Raw genomic sequence first — 23,582 nt, 5'->3', positions numbered from 1 at the left:
TGAGTTGTCAATTCAGTTGCACTCGGAAAAGCACTAGTAACAGGGGTGATGTGAAAGCAGCAGTAATATGAGAGCAATGAGTAACAAGAATACGACAGCAGTAGCAGTAATATGAGAGCAATGACACCGTAAAAATAGTTGATACTACTTCCAATGACATGTAGGACCTTGTATATGATGATGAGAGATGGACCGGGGTTCCCAGCTATCTACACTAGTGGTAACTCTCCAATAACAAGTGTTGGGTGAACAAATTACATTTGGGCAATTGATAGGATTGAAATAGCATTAAGACAGAACATCAAGATTATTAATTATGTAGGCATGTTTTCCATATATAGTCATACGTGCTCGCAATGAAAAACTTGCATACCATCTTTTGTCCTACCAGCCGGTGGCAGCCGGGCCTCTAGGGAATCTACTGGAAATTAAGGTACTCCTTTTAATAGAGCACCGGAGCAAAGCATTAACACTCCGTGAAAACATGTGATCCTCATATCTAAGCCTTCCCCTCCAGTTGTCCCAATTTCTGTCACTTTGGGGCCTTTGGTTCCAGACATAGACATGTGCATACAACTTGTAGATATAATCTAAGCAATAATTATCGAGCTTAAATCTAAGATCATGCCACTCGGGCCCTAGTGACAAGCATTAAACACAACAAGATTGCAGCAACAATAACTTCACAACCTTTATAGATAGACTAACCATAATGTAACAATCCACCGGATCCCAACAAACACAACACCGATTACATCAGATGAATCTCAATCATGTAAGGCAGCTCATGAGATCATTTTATTGAAGTACATGGGGGAGAGAATACCAACTAGCTACAGCTAGAACCCGTAGTCCATGGGGGAACTACTCACGGAGCATGATGGAGGCGGTGGCGTCGATGGAGATGGCTTCCGGGGGCACTTCCCCGTCCCGGCAGGGTGCCGGAACAGAGACTTCTGTCCCCCGAATTGGAGTTTCGCGATGGTGGCGGCACCCCTGGAGTCTTTCTGGAGTTTCGCCAATTGGTCTCGAAGATTTAGGTCACCAGGGCTTAAATAGGCGAAAAGTCGGAGTCGGAGGGGCCACGGGGCCTCCTCACACTAGGGGGCGCGCCCCCCTCCTGGGCCGCGCCGCCACCACGTGTGGGGCCCCCAGGGCACCCCTCCGGTCCCCTCTCGACTTTCTGGAAGGTTCCGGGAAAAATAAGGTTCTGGGCGTTGATTTCGTCGAATTCCGAGAATATTGCCCGAACAACCTTTCTGGAACCAAAAACAACAGAAAACAACAACTGGCCCTTCGGCATCTCGTTAATAGGTTAGTTCCGGAAAATGCATAAAAACATTATAAAGTGCAAGCAAAACATGTAAGTATTGTCATAAAACAAGCATGGAACATCGTAAATTATAGGTACGTTGGAGACGTATCGACATCCCCAAGCTTAGTTCCTGCTCGCCCTCGAGTAGGTAAACGATAAAAAGAGTAATTTTTGTAGTGACATGCTACTTACATAATCTTTATCATCCTATTATAAAGCATATGAGATGAATGCAGTGACTCAAGGCAATGATCTATAATTGCTAACAAATAGATAACATATAGCAAAACTTTTCATGAATAGTACTTTCAAGACAAGCATCAAAAGTCTTGCATAAGAGTTAACTCATAAAGCAATACATTCAAAGTGAAGGCATTGAAGCAACACAGAGGAAGATTTAAGTTTCAGCAATTGCTTTCAACTTTCAACATGTATATCTCATGGATAATGGTCAACACAAAGTAATATGATGAATGCAAATATGCAAGTATGTAAGAATCAATGCATAGTTAACACAAGTGTTTGCTTCTAAGATGGAAGGAAGTAGGTAAGCTGACTCAACATAAGGTAAAAGAATGGCCCTTCGCAGAGGGAAGCAGGGATTAAATCATGTGCTAGAGCTTTTTAAGTTTTGAAATCATATAGAGATTATAAAAGTAAAGTTTTGAGAGGTGTTTGTTGTTGTCAACGACTGACAGTGGGCACTCTAACTACCTCATCAACCAGACTTTCAAGAGCGGCTCCCATGAAGGACGTTATCTCTACCAGCAAGGTAGATCATCCCTCTCCTCCCAACCTTTTTCTTTCACGAGCCATGGCTAACCGAATCCCCGGGTGCCTTCCAACATTCACGTACCATGGAGGAGTGTCTATTTGCAAAATTAAGTTGCTTACTGATGAATCGGAGCAAAACATGTGAAGAGAATTATTAATGAAAGTTGATTAATTGGGGGCTGGGAACCCCGCGCCAGCTCTTTTTGCAAATTATTGGATAAGCGGATGTGCCACTAGTCCATTATGAAAGTCTGTCAGGAGTAAATGAGAAGATCGAAAGATAAAACACCACATACTTCCTCATGAGCTATAAAACATTGACACAAATAAGAGATGATAGCTTTTGAATTGTTTAAAGGTAGCACATGAAGTATTTGCTTGGAATGACAGGAAATACCACATAGTAGGTAGTTATGGTGGACACAAATGGCATAGGTTTTGGCTCAAGGTTTTGGATGCACGAGAAGCATTTCCTCTCAGTACAAGGCTTTGGCTAGCAAGGTTGTTTGAAGCAAACACAAGTATGAACCGGTACATCAAAACTTACATAAGAACATATTGCAAGCATTATAAAAACTCTACACTGTCTTCCTTGTTGCTCAAACACTTTTACCAGAAAATATCTAGACCTTAGAGAGACCAATCATGTAAACCAGTTTCAACAAGCTCTACGGTATTTCTCCACTAATAGGTTTAAACTACATGATGCAAGAGCTTAATCATGATTTACTTGAGAGCTCAAAACAATTGCCAAGTATCAAATTATTCAAGACAATATGAAGCATTTTCTGTTTCCAACCAAATACCAATAAGTGCAGCAGCTTTCAACTCCGCCATGAACATTAAAATAAAGCTAAGAACACAGTGTTCACATGAAAAAAGCGGAGTGTGTCTCTCTCCCACACAAGGATTGCTAGGATCCGAATTATTCAAACATAAACAAAAATAAAAACACACCCAAGTAAAGCACATAAGATGTGACCGAATAAAAATATAGTTTCAATAGAAGAAACCTGATAAGTTGATGAAGAAGGGGATGCCTTGGGCATCCCCAAGCTTAAATGCTTGAGTCTTCTTGAAATATGCAGGGATGAACCATGGGGGCATCCCCAAGCTTAGGCTTTTCACTCTTCTTGATCATATATCATCCTCCTCTCTTGACCCTTGAAAACTTCCTTCACACCAAACTTCTCATAAACTTCATTAGGGGGGTTAGTACTCAAAAAAACTTTAATCCACTTTAGCCCTGTAGTGACACATTGCAAGAACTCAATAAAACATTAGCTACGGCTCTCCACATCTAGAAAGCCTTACTTAAAGTCCACAAGAGACAATGCAAAAAACAGAGACAGGATCTATCAAAACAGAACAGCCAGTAAACACGAATTTTTAAGAGGTACTTCCGTTGCTCAAATCAGAAAACTCAAAACTAATGAAAGTTGCGTACATATCTGAGGATCACTCACGTAAATTGGCAGATTTTTCTGAGTTACCTACAGAGAATCATACCCAGATTCGTGACAAGCAAGAAATCTGTTTCTCGCAAGAATCCAAATCTAGCATCAACCTTCTATTAGAGACTTCACTTGGCACAACATTGCAATAAAATAAAGATAAGGAGAGGTTGCTACAGTAGTAACAACTTCCAAGACACAACAAAACAGTAGCAAAATAAATACATGGGTTATATCCCAAGAAGTGCTTTCTTTATAGCCATTAAGATGGGCTCAGCAATTTTAATGATGCTCACATAAGGATGAGAGTTGAAGCAAAAGAGAGCATCAAAAAGCAAGTTCAAAACACATTTAAGTCTAACCCACTTCCTATGCATAGGAATCTTGTACACACAAAAAATTCATGAAGAACAAAGTGACAAGCATAAGAAGATAAAACAAGAGTAACTTCAAAATTTTCAAAGATATAGAGAGGTGTTTTAGTACCATGCAAATTTCTACAACCATATTTTCCTCTCTCATAATAATTTTCAGTAGCCTCATGGATAAACTCAACAATATAACTATCACATGCAGCATACTTTTCATGATTCATAAACACATAATTTTTATCAAGCTTAAAAATAATAGGATCAGAACTTTCAAACCCACTTTTATCAATACTATAACAAGATGATTGATCAATCTCAAGAGATATGGGACTCCTAGATAAAGTCAAGACCTTTCCAATCCCATTTTCATTAGTAGTACAATTAAATTTATCAAGTATCATAGGATCATCATCTAGAGATTTATCATAAACATTTGCTACGCAAAACTCTTCTGTACCATGCATTTCGACATCGTAGAACAAACAAAGCATTATCATAAAATTTATCAAAGTAGCATGGATTATCATAGATAACAGTAGCATAATTATTCTCACAAGTTTTACTCATAGAAAATATTTCAAGAGAATCCACAGGAACATAACATTCATCCTCTTTCGGTAAGCATGGAGGACAATCAAATAGTGTAAGAGATAAAGAGTTACTCTCATTAGAAGGTTGGCATGGGTAGCTAATCCATTCTTCCTCCTTTTGTTCATCACTCTCCTCTTATTTTTCATCCAATGAGCTTTCAGGTTCATCAATTTCCTCCTCTTTTTCATCCAATGAGCTATCAGGTTCATCAATTTCTTCTTCCACTGGTTCCTGCAAATTGTGAGTGCGTTCTTGTGCATTAATGAGTCTCTCGTTATAATCAATGATATAAGGATTATCACTGTAGCTTTCTATGCAAAAATTAAGGATAGAAGAGACATAATCTTTAAGGTGCTTACAAACAACACAAGTTTCATAATTTTTAGCAATGAAGGATTCTATCTCAGAGGCTCCCATAAATATGGCAAATTGTTCTACCTCTTCGAACCCAAAATGAATATAGTTATTCCAATTATAGTTCTTAATTAAAACTTCCTCACTAAAGCCACATTGAAATTTAAGATGTTTAGTATCCTGTTTAGAGCAACAATTTATATCATGGCGTTTAAGCAAGATTTTAGCAATTGTATTTAGTTTTTCTATCACAGCACTCATAACTTTTCCCGTTCTTGATTCTCTATAATTATTATATAATTCAATAAGCTCCAAATAGGTTGTGGGTTCTTCCATAACAGCAGTTTTTAATTTTTCGGTTTTTCAAATTTTTATGGATTTTCGAGTATATAGGGAAAATAAAAGAAAACAAAAAGAAACTAGACAAAAGTAAACTAGGCAAAATAATACTAGACAGAAATAAACTAAGCACAAATAAACTAGGAAAAAGTAAACTAAGCCAAACAAAATAAAATAAAACAGAGAGAGAGGTGGAATGTACTCCCCAGGTGAACTTATGAGTAGAGCTATGCCTCCCCGGCAACGGCGCAAGAAAATAGTCTTGATAACCCACAAGTATAGGGGATCGCAACAGTCTTCGAGGGAAGTAAAACCCAAATTTATTGATTCGACACAAGGGAAGGTAAAGAATACTTATAAGCCTTAACAACGGAGTTGTCAATTCAGCTGCACCTGGAAAAGCACTAGTAACAGGGGTGATGTGAAAGCAAGCAGTAATATGAGAACAAGTAGTAACGAAGTAACACGCCAGCAGTAGCAGTAATATGAGAGCAATGGCACCGTGAAAATAGTTGATACTACTTCCAATGACATGTAGGACCGAGTATATGATGATGAGAGATGGACCGGGGTTCCCAGCTATCTACACTAGTGGTAACTCTCCAATAACAAGTGTTGGGTGAACAAATTACAGTTGGGCAATTGATAGGATTGAAATAGCATTCGGACGTAACATCAAGATTATTAATTATGTAGGCATGTTTTCCATATATAGTCATACGTGCTCGCAATGAGAAACTTGCATAACATCTTTTGTCCTACCAACAGTGGCAAGCCGGGCCTCAAGGGAATCTACTGGAAATTAAGGTACTCCTTTTAATAGAGCACCGGAGCAAAGCATTAACACTCCGTGAAAACATGTGATCCTCATATCTAAACCTTCCCCTCCAGTTGTCCCAATTTCTGTCACTTTGGGGCCTTTGGTTCCAGACATAGACATGTGCATACAACTTGTAGGTACAATCTAAGCAATAATTATAGAGCTTAAATCTAAGATCATGCCACTCGGGCCCTAGTGACAAGCATTAAACACAACAAGATTGCAGCAACAATAACTTCACAACCTTTATAGATAGACTAATCATAATGTAACAATCCATCGGAACCCAACAAACACAACACCGATTACATCAGATGAATCTCAATCATGTAAGGCCATGAGATCATTGTATTGAAGTACATGGGGGAGAGAATACCAACTAGCTACAGCTAGAACCCGTAGTCCATGGGGGAACTACTCACGAAGCATGATGGAGGCGGTGGCGTCGATGGAGATGGCTTCCGGGGGCACTTCCCCGTCCCGGCAGGTGCCGAACGCAGACTTCGTCCCTCGAATTAGAGTTTCGCGATGGTGGCGGCGCCCCTGGAGTCTTTCTGGAGTTTCGTCAATTGGTCTCGAAGATTTAGGTCACCAGGGCTTAAATAGGCGAAGAGTCGGAGTCGGAGGGGCCACGGGGCCTCCTCACACTAGGGAGGCGCGCCCCCCTCCTGGGCCGCGCCGCCACCACGTGTGGGCCCCCAGGGCACCCCTCTGGTCCCCCTCTGACTTTCTGGAAGGTTCCGGGAAAAATAAGGTTCTAGGCGTTGATTTCGTCGAATTCCGAGAATATTGCCCGAACAACCTTTCTGGAACCAAAAACAACGTAAAACAAAGAATCTGGCCCTTCGGCATCTCGTTAATAGGTTAGTTCCGGAAAATGCATAAAAACATTATAAAGTGCAAGCAAAACATGTAAGTATTGTCATAAAACAAGCATGGAACATCAGAAATTATAGGTACGTTGGAGACGTATCAGTTATCTTCCAAGAGTGCTTTTCTTTAACGCCTTTCAGTTAGGCACAGAAAGCTTGAATCAAGTATTTTGAAGTGAAGAAGCATAAACATTATTAATGCCAGAAACCTTACGTCTACCTTTCTTACCTTACTCTTCCTCTTAGGGAAAGAATGAGAACCACCAGGTGAGGAAGTGAGAGTCATGATGCCTTTCCCGACATCTATTTTTGCTCCCTGGAGTTTTAGCAGAGATCGTCAAAGTGTGATTTGTCCTACACATTCAATGACAAGATAATCAGTAGATACCATCCTTCCTAGGATTCGTGTATACACTCCTTCAGCTACTCCAATGGGTAATATAATGGCATTATTGGTAAGAGATATTCCTTCTCCACCCTCAGAAAGTTCCCAAAGACTTAAAAACTCATAATTATCTTTAGGCATAAGACAAAACTCAGACATAATATCGCAACGAGCATAAAAGGTTTCACCATTGATATCAATTTTACTGTAGGGAGCCAACTTGAGGGTTCAGAATTTATTGAAACATAATCATAATTTTCACGAAGCAGATTATAATATTATTTTAAGCAAGTTGTACTTGTCTCAAAAGTATTTAATCTAGCATAAATTCTCACAAGGGATAAATCAAAATTACTAGGTGAGCTATATGTTGCAATCAACTTTTTTATAGCATTAAAAGCTTGATCTCCATCACAATGAAGGAAATCTCCACCTACTACAGTGTCCAGAGCATATCTATAACAAAGAACAAGACCAAAGTAAAAGCTACTAAGAAGGAGGCCTAGAGTCATTTTAAGTTCAATTTTATCATAAGGATATTAATTCTAGACCAAATTCTTACAAACTCTCCTCACTCCCTTGTTTGAAAGTGAAGATCATTTTCTCAGGTGACATAGTAACAGGACTAGCATAGAAGCAACTTAAAATAGGAACTAATTTTTTTTGTGTTTTTGATATAGAGAAGCAAACAAGACAAAGTAAAATAAACTAAGAAAAACAATAATAGAGTAAAGAGAATGGAGATGAGAGACTCCCCTTGCAGAAATTCTCTTTCTCCCCGGCAACGGCGCTAGAAAAAGAGCTTGATGTTGTGCAAAGCATACAGTTGAAAAACCCCAAGAGAAAGGTATGATGAGCACAGTAACAAGTTTTCCCTCTGTAAAAAATCAAGATTTAATCGACCAGTAGGAGAAAGAAATCACTTCTGAAGGTGTTGCTAGCTGACTTTGGCAGAGCGCACTACCGGTGTCAGCAACAACGTGGAACCTGCACATAATACAACCAAAATACTTTGCCCATACTTACAGTGAGGTTGTCAATGTCACCGGTTTTGCTGAAAACAAATGATTAGACGTATAGTGTGGAAAGAGATGTTTGTTTGCAGTGAAATAAAGAGTTGTTGTCGTGGGAGTTGGCAATAAAAAGAACAGGTATTTGCTGTGAAAAAGAAATGAACGGGGTCCATAGTTCACTAGAGGTGTCTCTCCATAAAGATAAATAACATGCTGGGTAAACAAATTACAGTTGGACAATTGACAGAATAAAGACTACACATAACAAGATGATTACTATGAGATTCAGTTGGGCATTACAACAAGATTCATACACCCTAATCCAACTACATCTATGACTAATAATCTACCTTCCAGTTAGCATCGAAACCCCTTTCAGTATTAAGTTGCAAGCAACAGATTATTGCATTAAGTAAAGTGTGTAAGTAAACAATAGAATTATCCTTGGATAAAGCATTGTTGTTTTCTCCCTAGTAGCAACAGCATATCTACAACCTTAGAAGTTATTGTCACTCTCCCAGATTACTAGAGGCATGAACCCACTATCGAGCATAAATACTCTCTCTTGGACTCACAAGCACATACTTGACCAGAGCATCTACTAGCAACGGAGAGCATGCAAGATCACAAATAACATATGACAAATATATAATTAATCTTAACCATAGTATTCAATATTCATCGGATCCCAGCAAACACAACATGTAGCATTACATAAAGATGATCTTGATCATGATAGACAGCTCACAAGATCTAAACATGAAGCATAAATTGGAGAAAACAACCATTTAGCTACTGCTATGGACACGTAGTTCAGAGATGAACTACTCACGCATCACTTCGGAGACGTGCATGGCGATGTAGAGGCCTCCGGTGATGATCTCCCTCTCCGGCAAGGTGCCGGGAAGAGCTTCAGAACCCTCCCGAGCTAGGGTCGATGATGGCGGCAGCGACGGAACTTTTCGTGGATGAAGGCTTGGGTATTTAAATTTTTCCCGAACAGATGAATTTATAGGCGGAAGGGCGAGGTCGGTGGGCGCCCGAGGGCCCGCATCACCCCTAGGCGCGGCTAGGGGGTGGCCCGCGCCTAGGCATGGTGTGGCCACCTCTTGGCTCGTCTCCGTCTCTCCTCTGGACTCCATCTTCATTATAGTAAAATAGGAACTTCGGCTTTCGTTTCTCCCAATTCCGAGAATTATTCATGTACAACTTTTCTGAAATACAAAATTAGCAGAAAACTGAAACTGGCACTGCGGCATCTTGTTAATAGGTTAGTTCCAGAAAATGCATAAAAGTGTCACGAAGTGTAAATAAAACATATATAAATTGGTGTAAAACAAGCATGGATCATCAAAAATTATAGATATGTTTGCAACGTATCAGCAGTCTCCATCTTTTCCTTTCCTCTCCTCCGTCTCCCTCCCAGGACCTCTGCGGTGTGACCGAGCACACCATTGCATGTTGTAGTACACAAGTCATTGACATAACACTCATGAAAGTACAATTTTATAAGTATTACATCCCTCAAAATGGTACAACGAAAACATTACGGATCTAAAATTACACACTTAATACTACAAGCCAAAATTGTACCAATATCTCAATATCCTCCCCGGTCTAGTGAGGATTTACGTAAGACTCAAAATCCAACTTTAGAAACTTAAACACTAGTGGTACTGTTGATTTTGAGAGGAATGGTCGTACCCCTCTAGGGAGACCGGATACGTGTTTATATGAACGGGGATAGGCCCCCGTAGGCATATACAAGGAGGAATACGTATTGGGGTAGAGTACTACTCTATACCCAATACATATATTACAATATAACTCTAATACCCCCTTTAATCTAGACCCAGGAGAGGTTTAGATTACGCTTAAACTCATCTAATTTCTTTACACTTAAGGTTTTAGTAAAGCCATCTGCAATATGATCTTTGCTTACCCAATATGTATATTACAATATAAACTCTAATAGGTACGACTACACTAAGTACCATGATAGCTCACTTCATCTTCCAGTTTTCCTTCTCCATAGACGATGCCATAATCCACGCCTTTTATGCCTCCGCACAAGTCTAGGTCTTCATATTAGAGTTCTCCTCCTCGGAATGGTTCCAATGGCCCCCTCCTCAGTGCACTCCAAGTCTTGCAAAGGTTTAAGATGTTGGATGCGTACATCGTTCCCAACAAATTTAACTTAAGGTTTTCGATGCAGCCTTAGACCAAGAAGTCGTAGATTGATGCAGTTTTCATGATCATTTTGTTCAAATGATTTCTTTTATTCACAAAAACTATGCCCGTCAAACTGAGACGGCCGAGCCAAGGGCAGCAATTGTGGAAGCGCAAATACTGAAACCCAACCATGCAAGCTAGAAAGGTGATCTTGTTCAAAATTTCTTTATAATCTCACGCCTGAATTTGGCTGAAAATCCACAAAATCCTTGCACAAAGAGCAAAACAGCTATATGTACCATGTAGCCTCCTCGTACCAACCTAATCTAATTGCTTTTGTTTTGCCATTACAATCTTGTTACTTCTTCTAGTGAGGAAACGTCGCCGCGAGGAACATGTCTTCCTCTGTCCCGACCCACCGGCAGCTACGGCAGCTCTCGCCGCCATGGCAGCACTCATTCACGCCACCACCGGACTTCCTCGGCTTCACCGCCACGTGACCCGCAGCAGCGACGGCGCCGTGGACGACCTTGACCTCGACCAGCAGCTTGGGCGCCTTGCACCCGCTGCCCAGCTCCCGGCCCGCCGGCGAGAGCCTCAGCCAGCTCTCCGTGGACGTCGCCGACTTCGCCGCCACGGCGAGCTCGGCCCGCGCCAGCACCCGCGAGGACGGCCTCCCGGTCCCCAGCAACGCCGACAGTCCGGACGTTGACGGCCGAGGCCTCCACCGCAGCTCGAACGCGACCTTGCCCGGCGCGGCGACGGCGGCGCCGTTGTTTCCGGCCAGCTGGAAGCGCACGAGCTCGCCCCAGAACACGTCTCCTCCGGCGGCGCCGCCGCACGGGACCTCGCGCGTGTCCACGCGGATCCGCCGCCTCCCGTCGCCGGCCGGGACGTAGTACCTCACGAAGAGGCTGCCCTCGAGCCGCGCCTCGACGCCGGCCACCCTCACGACCTTGACGTCGAACTCCAGACTCGGCTGCCTCCACAGGGTCGCCATGCTAGCTTATGCTTGCGTGCTTATCTCGTCTCGCAGCAGCAATGATTTCAGCTTAAACTATGCGCAGGGAGGGGAAGGAGAGCACTTGCACTGAACTGGATGAAGCTTTCTTGGATCGCTGCGCGGCTTATATAGGACTTGCGCAGCTTCCCCGCAAGTGGAACTACTTATGCATATCTCCGAATGCTCAGTGGCGCACGTCCACCCTCGAAGGGATATGCATATGGGGCATGGGCGCGGTGGCTTTACTTGGCGACGGCAGCCGTGTGCAAGAACCACATGGCTGAAAATTAAACGGCTCTCGCTTTCCGGAGGGGGTCGGGCCGCGCGTGTCCGTGCTAGTGGGGAGCTCGATCGATCGGGCGAAGCATGCTTGAATTACCCTTGGGCGCGTCAAGGGCTGGCTGGCCATAGAGACGGCACGGGGGAGTGGGAGAGAGGCGGACGGTGATGCGGCCGGATCAGGGCAACCTAGACCAACTTAATTGAAGATCACTTAATTTTATGTGTAATTTATGTGCAACTAGAAAAAATGCAATTACACATTCACATGCAATTGCATATCCATGTGTAATATTGAGCGTATGATCACAAGAAGTGTCGCGCGACTGAGATAAAAAGTTGCCCGGAAATAAATCGGTGTAGGCCCCGCAACTTGCCACGGGGCACCAAAAAGGTAGAAGTTGTCATCCACTATAAAATTCGACGGTCCATGATGCATTCACTTCGGGAGGCTTATAAAGAAGGGTAAAACAAAAGTGTACTCTCACGGCATCAAAGAACTCAAAAACTTGGGTCCGGGAAAAGCCATAGGGTTGCCTCACGCCTAACCTTAATACACTCCACCTAATTAAATAAATAGGCATTCCGAAAGACCCTAGTATTGTGTTTGTTCCATATCTCCGACGAAACAAACATGTGCAAAGGGATAAAAGCTCCCGACATTGACTACCCTTAAGATTTCCTAATGCGGTCCACCATACCTTGACGGTCATGCATGAAACGGTGACAAGTACACATGAAGATACTGGATACCCATCCACTCCTTCACCATGAACCAAAACCGCTGGGAGTAGGGACTCCGGAAAAGAATGTGTGTCGCCATCGTCGGCTCTCATTTACGAAGTTGGCAAATGCCATAATTTGGCCAGCTTCGACACCCTGCCATAATGCCAAAATGTGGACAACAAAATGTGGGTGCCCAATTCCTCCAAACAGCTGGCTTTATGATGGCAGTGGGCATTCCTTCGAACTGAGCAAGATAGGCTGACTTCACCAGGTAGATTGTGCTTGCGCCCACTGACTTAGTTGTTGAAATATACGGTAATTCCTAGCCCTTTTCGTCAATTTATTAATTCAATATGATAGCAAAAAGGTTGGTCTCACGACACCGATTCTAGTTTCTTCCATCACTTCGCCAGGCATGCTCTTGCGTTGCCGGTCGCTTCTTCTACAAGGGTCTAGGTTTTTTTTATCCTTTCTCCGACACGAGTTTAGCTATGCTGGAGGCCTAGATATGACATCGAGCTTTACTCATGGTGCGCCATTGAAAGATGCGGAAGGAAGATGGTGCTGAACTCTTCAAAGGCTTACATTTTATTTCTTTTACCTACAAGGATGTTTTTGTAAGGGCTGGTTTTAGATAATATATGATGATTTTTTTCAAGAAAAAGAAAGGAACGATCGGACGTAGCAACCTCTTGACGCTTTTCTTCCTCTGCATTTGGCACGGCACAACACATGTACATGCGTAGATCACTGATGGTGATAGTACCTACCGGCACTAGAGTTTTAGATTTGTATAGTTTTTGGGACGCACTCGAATTTATATTTGTATATATCATCGCTTTAGTAGCCCTCAGGGCCACGAGTACGTATGTAAAGCGGTAAAGCCTCCGTTAGTTTGAATCAGATTGATAGCCAGATTGGAATCCGGCGATACGGATCACACTGTTAATTGGGCATGCGTGCTTTACTAAGTGGTTAATGGAATGGATTGTTGGGGTTAGAAGAACATGTGGCTCTAGAATCGTTCTAATCCGGAGTTTCCACGAACGCTATAGGCTGATCAGCCGCCACTACACTCCACATGCGTGGCTATAGTCGGCGATAGAAGATAATTACACGAGGCTGCGCACTTTCGGAGTGAAATAAATATCATTTGCCGGCCTTTCCTGGAGCTTATCTTCATCCTCTTATGAAGCCAACGTACTGCGAAAGAAGATTGAGAGAGTGCCTCGTCATCTCAAATGCTTTGTGCCGTCTGACGGGCATACATGTTCACGGCACAATCTAACACCACAAAGTTATAGAACTTGATCACGCTCTATCATGCACACGCTTAGAATCTACCTGTTTTAAGTCCGGGATCTTCCTCGAAAAAAAGGGATTAGGATCTTGATGTATATTTCAAAAGTAAAGACAATTCTACATACCAAAATCCAACGTGTATTTGCTAGAAGTATTTACCCTTTTGTATCTGCAAACACGGCTCAATTACTGATTGTGTCACTTCTACAGCAACAGTAATGTGCACACACTTTTTTTTTCCTCAATGGGATCATATGACTGTGGTGGCAAAATACCTTTCAATATCCTACATTCCAAAAGAGTGAGAAAAGGAGAATATTAATAATTCCTCGGGGTGTTACATATGAATTTTGTTTGGTTTATATGTTTAAAATCCATATGGATTCTTTCCATGGGTTAATTTGCATGCTGTTTTAAAGAAAAACATCATTAAGTTCAACCATGTCATTTTGCTTTTGTTCCGCTTAGCAACTATGGCAAGCACGTAATTTATGAAGGAAATCCTAAGTTTTTCCTGTGATGCAATCAAATGATTATTTTTACTACCCCTCCGTTTCATGAAACATGTCGAAAGTTTGTTTAAATTTAGATATATCTAGTCACTAAATAGTGTCTAAATACATCCAAATTTGGACGAATTTTCGACATGTTTCATGTGATGGAGGGAGTACATGTTTGTGTGTTCTGGCTTTTGTACTCTCTCCTTTCCATATGTGTTGCCCTTAATTTAGTGCAATGGAGGGAGTAGGTTTGAACCATGCCATGGTATTCAATTCCTGTGTTTTCGTATCCCTATGGTTTTAGGGTCCTGTGGATCAAAGAGGCCCCTAAGCTTAGCATCCAAGGACTTGACCCGAATCCACAAGTTGGCAGGAGAAAATGGTAGGCCACGTATGCTGACCTTCAATGGGCTGTTGACAAAGCAACTAATAATTCAGATAGTCTAGCATTATTGCACGACTTATTGGCTCCTTTTGGGAGACAAGTCACCGGTGTGATGCGCCAATAATACCAGTAGTGGTGTTCTTTACGCCTGACACGTTCTTTTCTTGACCCTATAGTCAGGATGGGCTCTGAAAGTTGACTACACAAAGGAAGAGGGGCACATTGACCTAAGAAGTTGTGGAGTAATGGTGGTCTCCATCTCCTTTTCACGAATCAATCATGATATGTGGCCAGGGCGGATCTACCACCACCAATAGCACAGGAATTCCATAACCAATCTTCAACACAATTCTGTACAAGCACAGCAGATGAGGCGTCATAATGGCCTCAAACATTCAGTAGGTACATTGACGGAATCTATGCCTGCTACTGTTACAATGAATGATTTTGGCCACATACAAAGGAGGGTATGGAGAAATGTAGTGATGGTACAAGTAAAGGAGCAGATACATTTATTCTTTCGAAAAGAATGACATTGACAAGATGTAAAAAAATAAACATGTTTCTCCGATTAGAACATCTTATTTGCAACGTAGCCATGTCAAGGAATGGAGGTATGTCAACTATGAACTTGAGTCGGCAACAGCACCTGATTTTACTCTGTCATCTTCAATCATAGCTTTAATGTAGAATTCGCCGGCTTTGTATGAGGACCGAACCATTGGGCCAGATGCAACATATCGGAATCCCTGTCATTTAAGACCATGCCATTTTGTCAGCAATTCGGGCTAAAAAAGTACGATGCCTAAGTCTTGCATGTCCTTTAACATAAGAAAACATTCTAGGGAACCAAACGGGAAATATTATTCAGCTTTATATATTAAGCATTGATACATAGTACTACTTCCGTTCCGAAATATAAGCCTTTTTAAAAACCTAATAAAAAGACTTATATTTCGGAACGGCCGAGATCTCAAATTCTCTAGCATGTCCTTTAACATAAGAAGCATTCTGGAGAACAAAACAGGAAATATTATTCCGCTTTATATATTAAGCATTGATACATAGTACATGAAAACGCAAGCACCAAGATCTCAAATTCTCTAGCACAAGAAAATATGTTGCTTTACCGGTGCTAAGGACGCACTATCCGATTCAATTTCTGTTTTGTGGATCATGATACTCATTGACAACCAATAAGAAGTATCAATAAAGCTAGACCTACGGACTGGTGTGGCTACGGAAATTCTACAGACAAATGTGGAGTGAATTGGTTGGCTGAACACGCTTAATAACCGAGGGCAGTTTCTGTTTCAGCCATGCCTGATGTGCCACATCCGAGTTCGTAAGAATTTTTTGTAAAACTTGCCTGAAGGTGTAGCACTACTCAAGAAGTATTAGTCAAGGCATTGTGGTTGGAAAATCACTTTGCTGGTGAAATTAGATTTATGGTTGAAGTTAGATTGTCGAAGTATAAAATGTGCAAAAGCAATCAAGGTTGATAACAGAACTTTATATAATGAAAAGAGCTAAAAATCACAAGATGCGGATGGAGCATACCATTTCAACCCCAAGGGCTCGGTAATTCTCGAAGGCTTCGGGTGTAACATACTCAGACACCGGCATATGACGCTTTGACGGCCTCATGTACTGACCAAATGTAATAACATCAACGCCAGCAGCTCTCACCTTTTCCATTGTGCTTATAACCTGATCAGGGGTCTCCCCACAACCCAGCATGACTGATGTCTTTGTGAGGGTGCCAGCAGGGGCATACTCCTTTGCCATTTTTAGAACATCTATTGATTGCTTAAAATTCGCACGGTGATCTCGCACATCTCTCTGAAGCTCTTCCACCGTTTCAATATTGTGTGCGAAAACATGCAACCCAGACGTTGCAACCTTCTCTACACAGCTTCGATCTCCACGGAAATCAGGTACTGTAAAATTACTAGTGTAAGGGTACAGTACATGGAATGCCTAATATTAAAAGAGGACAGATGCTGTATCAAAATACTCATGTTTATTTTTATAATGCTCCCTCCCACTTGTTGCAAGATCGAAACTTAGAAATGCTTAGAACATATCTGGTTGACTATACATAGATACAGTAAAAATAAAAGCGGCACCTTGGATTCATATTTTTAATAATGATTTTCTAATCATTCATGGTATATTGTAAAATGAGTTAAAACTTAAAAGCCAAAACTCAGTCTACGAGGCTGTGTCAAATCGAACCACCCTTGCAAATATCAGCTGAGGGGATAGTGAACAATTAAACAGCAGAACCAGGATTAGGCCTCTTACCGAGCGCTTCAATTAGCATATCCGGCTTCAAAGTCTTCAGCCTCTGTACTGTTTCAGCAAAATGGCCACTCCCCTGATCAGGTAAATCATCACGGTCCACACTTGTAATGACTATATATTCAAGGCCCCATGAGGCAATAGCTTGCGCAACATTGGAAGGTTCATCAGGATCTGGTGGAGGAGGCGTTCTTGATGTCTTGACATTGCAAAATCTGCAAAACATTGACTTCTCAAATCCTCAAACAATCATGGACCTGTAATTCTCTCTACAAAGTGAGTCTTAACTAAGACAAAGATAAATAATGATTTGACCAAGAAACTGGAAAAAATGACAGATAAAACAGCAGTTAATCACATATGTTCCCGGCAGGACCACAAACATGAGGACACAGCTCTAACGAAACATGTAGCCAAAACAACAAAATGTCAGCAATTCACCTGAAATGGATATCATGGGACAATCTATTCTAATACCTGAAACTGTACTCATATTCTCACAGGACACTCCAAAAGTATCAGTCTGCAGCTTTGTGACAACCTAAACCTTCACTTTGTTCAACGTGGATGGCATACCATCAATTATAGATTCATAACACCTAATCCAAACAATAGAATAAGGCAAGTCCTCAAAATTACTTTGCCAGCAACCAATTTTTGTATGGCGTTATTAAGACACCTAATTATTACAGCTAACATCTGGAGTTATTGGTTCCACAAGCCTTTTGTCATAAGCAAGTTGGGGTAGGATTGAAACATATGGAAACCAGAAACTGAAAGAGGAAAAAGTAAACATGGTACAAAGTTCACTAAGATTCTGGCACATGGATTGCTGATTTCCTTGGAGTCAACTTTGGTCGCCCTCTGCCCCTTCTAATATTTTCCCTATCCTTTAGAATCCCACTATTAACTGTGCTTCTGGAGGTCTCTGCTGGATATGCCCAACCCGCCTTAGTCAGTGTAGGACTAGCTTCTCTTCACTTAGTGCCACCCCTATCCTATCACGTATTACCTTGTTCCTAATTTGGTCCTTTTTTTTATGGCCACACATCCACCGTAGCATGCGCATCTCCTTGACACTCATTTGTCGGATGTGTTGTCCTTTAGTGGGCCAACATTCTGCTCCATATATCATCGCAGGTCTGATCGCCATCTTATAGAACTTACCTTTTAGCTTTTGTCAGACCTTCTTGTCACATGGGATGCTAAATGTTTGCTGCCACTTCATCCACCCTGCCTTGATCCAGTGACAAACATCCTCATCAGTATCGCCATTGCTTTGCAACATTGATCCCAAGTATCGGAAGGTGTCCCTGTTAGGCACTATTTGTCCTTCTAAACTAACCTTTCCCTCTTCTCACCCAATACCACTAAAATCACACCTCACATACCGGGTCTTGGTCCTACTAAGTCTAAACCCCTTGGATTAGATTTAAATTCCTACTGACACCGGCCTTAGTTTCATCTACTAGCACTACAGCATCAGCAAAGGCCCTGATAATCAGCAATGAGATTAATTTTTTTGCTTGACGATGCAAACAACTCTGTAAATGAAGCTAGCTCGACAAACAATGATGGAAATCAAGCCAAGTGCACAGAAGTACGTATACTTGACCCAAGACAGGACACAAGAAGAATGCTCATTGTGAACAGAACATAAAACAATTCTCCTCACACTGCTACCAAAGTTAAAAATAAACAATAAATGTTACTAAGGTCCTCCCCAACTACTGCAGATTTTTTATGGTATCATGAACACCAACTAGTGGGATCTGGTAGGTTGTTGTACAGGTCAGCACACCTCCTGCACACCTATTACAACTCTAGTCGACAGTACAAGCAAAAGTGCGGAAACAACTGACTAGCCGAATCAAAACCTTTCGTTTGCCTCATGCATAGCCATAGCAACCTCTCCTGAAGATGATCTTTGGATGTGTACTCAGGCAAGTATAGCAAGTATGACATCTTAAGTTTACCATTTTCGGAAAGCTATTTATACACTAACTCTAGAAGCTAAACTCCAACTCGACCTTCAGACTGCAATTGTGTGAAGCTGTGCCTGAGTTCAGTTCTCTCTAAAATTGTGTTCAGTTCTCTCTAAAATTGCTTCATAATAAGCATCTGCTCTTACACAAAAGCGAAAAACCCACACAATTCCTAAATCACTAGCAGCATTAACACATCCTCGTGATCTAGCGGAGGCAACTTTTTTAAATACACGAGAAGCTACAAACTCAAACTCTTTGATCCACAGTTACACAGTTCAAGGTGCAGCGTAGCATACAGAGATATTGAAACACAAAAATCCTGGAAATGGGTAACTGGTCCTTGCTGTACATTGTTTGCAGTGTGAAACATCTTGGACGAATTCCATTGTGGACCTTTCTAAACAAATCTCAATATCCCAGTAGGGACCAGTGCCGATGTTTTATGTTGGCAATGGAAACTAGTGGGATCTGGTAGGCTGCTGTAAAGGTCAGCACACCTATTACAACTCTAGTCGACAGTACAAGCAAAAGTGTGTTAACAACTCACTAGCCGAATCAAAACCCTTCATTGGTCTCATGCATAGCCATAGCAACCTCTCCTGAAGATGATCTTTGGATGTGTACTCAGGCAAGTATAGCAAGTATGACATCTTAAGTTTACCGTTTTCGGAAAGCTATTTATACATTAACTCTAGAAGCTAAGAGCATCTCCAGTCGCGTCCCCCAAACCGTCCCCCAAAGCGATTTGGGCCGCGCCGGACAAAAAAACGTTCCCAGCCGCGCGCCCCAAAGGCCATTTTTGTCCGGCGCGGCCCAATACGGTGTCCGGCGCCCCAAGCCCGTCCCCGCTACACAGGGGACACTCCGGGCACGCCGGACACAACGAAATGAGAGGCGAGGAGGCGCGGGCCCGACGCGTCAGCGGCTCGCGTACGTAGCGACGGTGCAGTTGCCGGGAAGCGGAACCGTCGCATTGGCAACCGCGTCGACCGACGCGCCAACCGCCGGAATGGAGCGCGGACTCCTCGGAAGAGCAACCGCCGTTCTCTTCGACTTCTGCGCTGCCGTTCATCCGCGCTCAATAAGACCCGTTCGTAGGCGCTTTCGGATCTTCAACCGGCCGCCATTCATCCAAGCTTCTAGTCACGGCCATGAGCTACATTTCTGAGCTTCCATCCGACACCTCCAGCGAGGGCAAGCCTCCAGGATGGCGCCATTGGTGGGACAGAGCCCGGACGCCCAGCAGCGGCAACGATTCCCCGCCGCCAGTTGACAGCGCGGAGGAATGGCAGGCCGTGGAGGAGGACACGGAGGAGGAATGGTCAGAGGAGGAGGCGGCGGCGGCGGCCCGTGCGAAGGCGGAGGCGGACGCGAAAGCGAAGGCCAAGGCGCAGCCGGCGAGCACCGGCGATGACGAGGAGGACACAAGTTCCTCCAACGCGTTGGCCGACACCGCCTCTTCGGAAGAGGTGACGAGCAAAGCGCCACCGTGATGACGACGACGAGGCGGGGCCATCATCAAAGAAGAAGAAGAAGAAGTATTAGTTTAAAATAATTTATATGTAATTTGATTATGTTTTTTCGAAGTTTGATATGTAATTTGTTTATGTTGCACCGATTTGAATATTAGTAAAGAGTTTTCTTCTATCTATTAAAATTATTTTTAATGTTTGGGGGCGGCGTTTGGGGGGACGCGGCGGGGAGCGACGTCCCCCAAACGCGGCACGAACGAAACACGTCCCCCAAACGCTCAATCCGGCGCCATTTGGGGGACGCGACTGGAGATGCTCTAAACTCCAACTCGACCTTCAGACTGCAATAGTGTGAAGCTGTGTCTGAGTTCAGTTCTCTCTAAAATTGCTTCACAATAAGCATCTCCTCTTACAGAAAGGTCAAAATCCACACAATTCCTAAATCACTAGCAGCCTTAATGCATCCTCGTGATCTAGCAGAAGCAACTTAAATACACGAGGAGCTACAAACTAAAACTCTTCGATTCACAGTTACACAGCTCAAGGTGCAGCGTAGCATACAGAGATATGCAAACACAAAAATCCTTGAAATGGGTACCTAAGGCTAATCCTAAAATCAAAGATGTGTAAGGCTACGATGTACATAGGCTGTACCGCTATACTACAACAGGTTAAGCAACTGACTGCGATGCCTAATCGATGCAATACAGGAAAAGGATCGATCTCTTACCTGCATCCGCGCGTGCAGGTGTCGCCGAGGATCATGATGGTGGCAGTGGCGGTGCCGGTCTCGCCGCCGGACCAGCACTCGCCGAGGTTGGGGCAGCGCGCCTCCTCGCAGACGGTGTGCAGCTTGAGCTCCCGCAGCTTGGCCTTGATGGCGGCGTACTTGGCCCCGCCGGGGATGGTCTCCTTCATCCACTTGGGCTTGGGCAGCGGCTTCTTCCGCGTGCCCACCTCCACCGAGTACGCGAAGTCCCCCAGCGACGGCGTCTCCGCCTGCAGCCGCCGCCGCATCTCCGCGAGCCGCCCCGCCGCGGGCGCGGGAGGCGACTGCGGGGTCGGGTCGAGGGTTTGGAGGAGGGACGGGGTGGAGGAGATGGCGCGGGAGCGGGCGAGGGCCTGGGATAGGGTCCTCGCCAGGGCGGCGGCGAGGCGGCGGCGGCCGTGCATGGCGGAGGCGGGTTGGTGGACCGCTCCGTGGACGGGAGAGGTGGGGAAGACGGTGGCGTTTGTTTGGTGCGGAGAGATCCGATGAAGCGTAGATATCCGATACCCGCTTTCAGCAGCGAATGACGCATTCTCCATATCTTTTTTTCACAGTATTTTTTTGACATGATTTACGTACATATTTCAGAAAATAGGCAGGTGGGATTTTAAAATTGAACTAGTAGGCGTCACCACTTGTGTTTCTGTAAAATTTGGACAACTCAGTTTTGTGAAACTTCATTGTTATTAATCCTGAAGGGACTTTACCTTTTACACTCAACAGTGGTGAACCAAAAACTTGCTTCAAAAATCTTGAATACTCCAGCTGCAACTGAAACTGCTGAACTTCAGCACCTCATTCAGTTATGGCTTTAGAATTCACGCGGGGCAGCGGAATTTTCCCATGGATGAAACAAGCCCTTTTTTTGAGAGAGAATGACATCGGGCTAGCTTTATTGATTATCACCGATACTTACATCGTTTGCAAGATCTGGAAAATAAAACTACGAGGGTCATCTTCCCAATTACATGAAGAATTTTTTCTTTTTTCAAGGATACACCGTATCGGTCTCATAGAAGAAAGGCCAAAGACAGCCGGTACAACGCCAAGAAGGCTACAACTCCACACCACAACGAACGGCACAACACACACCACGGCTACCACGATACAAACGCACACCCGGCAAACAACACAACCCACAACCAGGCACCGAAAACTCGCCTTGCATTGTCCCCTGCCAAGAATGGCGAGGAGGCGATACACCAAGCTCCCGAACCGCGTCACTCCCGATGGAGGAAACTTCGTTAAGGCCAACCCCAACTCCGAGATGTGTAGATCAACGCACCACCCACCCTTGAGCGCCCAAGAGATGGCGAGTTGATGGCGGGATCGGAACCAAACCGGAGAAGGCTTCGGTGAAGAAGCCTCGCCAACGGTGTACATAGCGCACCGGAAGCTCACGCTCGAAGCGGTGGCCAAACCTCAACTCCATTAGACTCGCCGAGGACTCCGAACAACCAAAGAAACGCCTCCAAGAAGGGAACGACATTGTAGTGCCGCCGCTGCCCGATCCGAGGACGGATCTAGGGTTTCCCCCGGTGCTCGAGGCGGGAGAGCACGAGCAAGGCCATGACAACGCCTCCAAGAAGGTGACGGCGCCCACGGGCGTCGCCGTCGTCAGCAAAATGCAGGGATTTCGCCCGGCACCGTCGACCACCCCCAAAACCATCGGACAAGCGCACAAGGAGCTTCCTTTCAGCACACCGCCGGCGAGAGGCGCGCAGGAACGACAGCTGGCGGAGAAGGAGGCGCTGCTCGCCGGTCCACCACCACAACTGGACGGGACTAGAAGGTGGAGTTCCAGCCCGCTGCCGCCATGAACGTCCGCCAGCACCACCACGATGCCGAGCAGCCAGCAGCTAACCACGCCTGCCGCGGCCAGACCAACTCCACAGGTCCGCCCCCAGACCGAAGACCGTGGGGAACCTGGAGCTCGACCTCGCCGGAGCAGGCACACCACCGCCGAGGAGAGGCCCCGCCCACCTGTGCCGCCGGAGCGCTGCCCTTGCCGCGAGATCCCCCGAGTTCACCAATATGGTGATTTGCCAATACACCAAGGTAAGGAATAAAACCATGGAGACCTCGCCATCCACAAAATTAATCTTTGCAGGGATATCTAATTTCCAGAGTTTTTTCCAAACAGTCCCATATATTGTTGTGTCCCATCACGAGTGGCGGAGCTTGCCAAGGATGGCTGGGGGGCAATGCAATTAAGGAGTTCTAGGGGGCAAAACACACACAAATTCCTAATCTAACCTCTCCCAACAAAAATTCCTTCAGAGATGTGCCAAATCGTTTGGGGGGGGGGGGGGCGGTGGCCCCCCTGACGTACACTAAGCTACGCCAATGCCCATCACCACATCACCAACTCCATATGCAATCCCCTTTTAAAAC

At 44.1% G+C, this 23,582-nt stretch overlaps 2 protein-coding genes across 2 annotated transcripts; both read right to left on the bottom strand.

Annotated features, from left to right (window-relative positions):
• Positions 1 to 10,666: 10,666 nt before the first annotated feature.
• LOC124679186 lies at positions 10,667 to 11,655 on the bottom strand. Its single transcript, XM_047214990.1, has one exon. It carries the CDS (start codon positions 11,458 to 11,460, stop codon positions 10,828 to 10,830), a length of 633 nt encoding a protein of 210 aa, XP_047070946.1. The 5' UTR covers positions 11,461 to 11,655; the 3' UTR covers positions 10,667 to 10,827.
• Positions 11,656 to 15,009: 3,354 nt separating this feature from the next.
• Positions 15,010 to 21,607, bottom strand: LOC124670458 (lipoyl synthase, mitochondrial). The gene is made up of 4 exons (XM_047206954.1): positions 21,150 to 21,607; positions 16,963 to 17,174; positions 16,216 to 16,595; positions 15,010 to 15,404 (listed from the first exon to the last, which is right to left on the bottom strand). The coding sequence occupies exons 1-4, from the start codon at positions 21,590 to 21,592 to the stop codon at positions 15,279 to 15,281; spliced, it is 1,161 nt and encodes a 386-aa protein (XP_047062910.1). The 5' UTR covers positions 21,593 to 21,607; the 3' UTR covers positions 15,010 to 15,278.
• Positions 21,608 to 23,582: the final 1,975 nt, after the last annotated feature.

The sequence above is a fragment of the Lolium rigidum genome, chromosome 7, assembly GCF_022539505.1.
Source record: "Lolium rigidum isolate FL_2022 chromosome 7, APGP_CSIRO_Lrig_0.1, whole genome shotgun sequence".
NCBI classification, from domain to species: Eukaryota; Viridiplantae; Streptophyta; class Magnoliopsida; order Poales; family Poaceae; genus Lolium; species Lolium rigidum.
This window is presented reverse-complemented; position numbering and strand designations above follow the sequence as displayed.

Coding starts and splice junctions, on each gene's coding strand:
- LOC124679186 (XM_047214990.1), bottom strand. CDS start 11,460: ATGGCGACCCTGTGGAGGCAGCCGAGTCTGGAGTTCGACGTCAAGGTC.
- LOC124670458 (XM_047206954.1), bottom strand. CDS start 21,592: ATGCACGGCCGCCGCCGCCTCGCCGCCGCCCTGGCGAGGACCCTATCC. Junction 17,175..21,149: donor ACCTGCACGCGCGGATGCAG/GTAAGAGATCGA, acceptor AATGTTTTGCAG/ATTTTGCAATGTCAAGACAT. Junction 15,405..16,215: donor GAGCCCTTGGGGTTGAAATG/GTATGCTCCATC, acceptor CTTAAATGACAG/GGATTCCGATATGTTGCATC.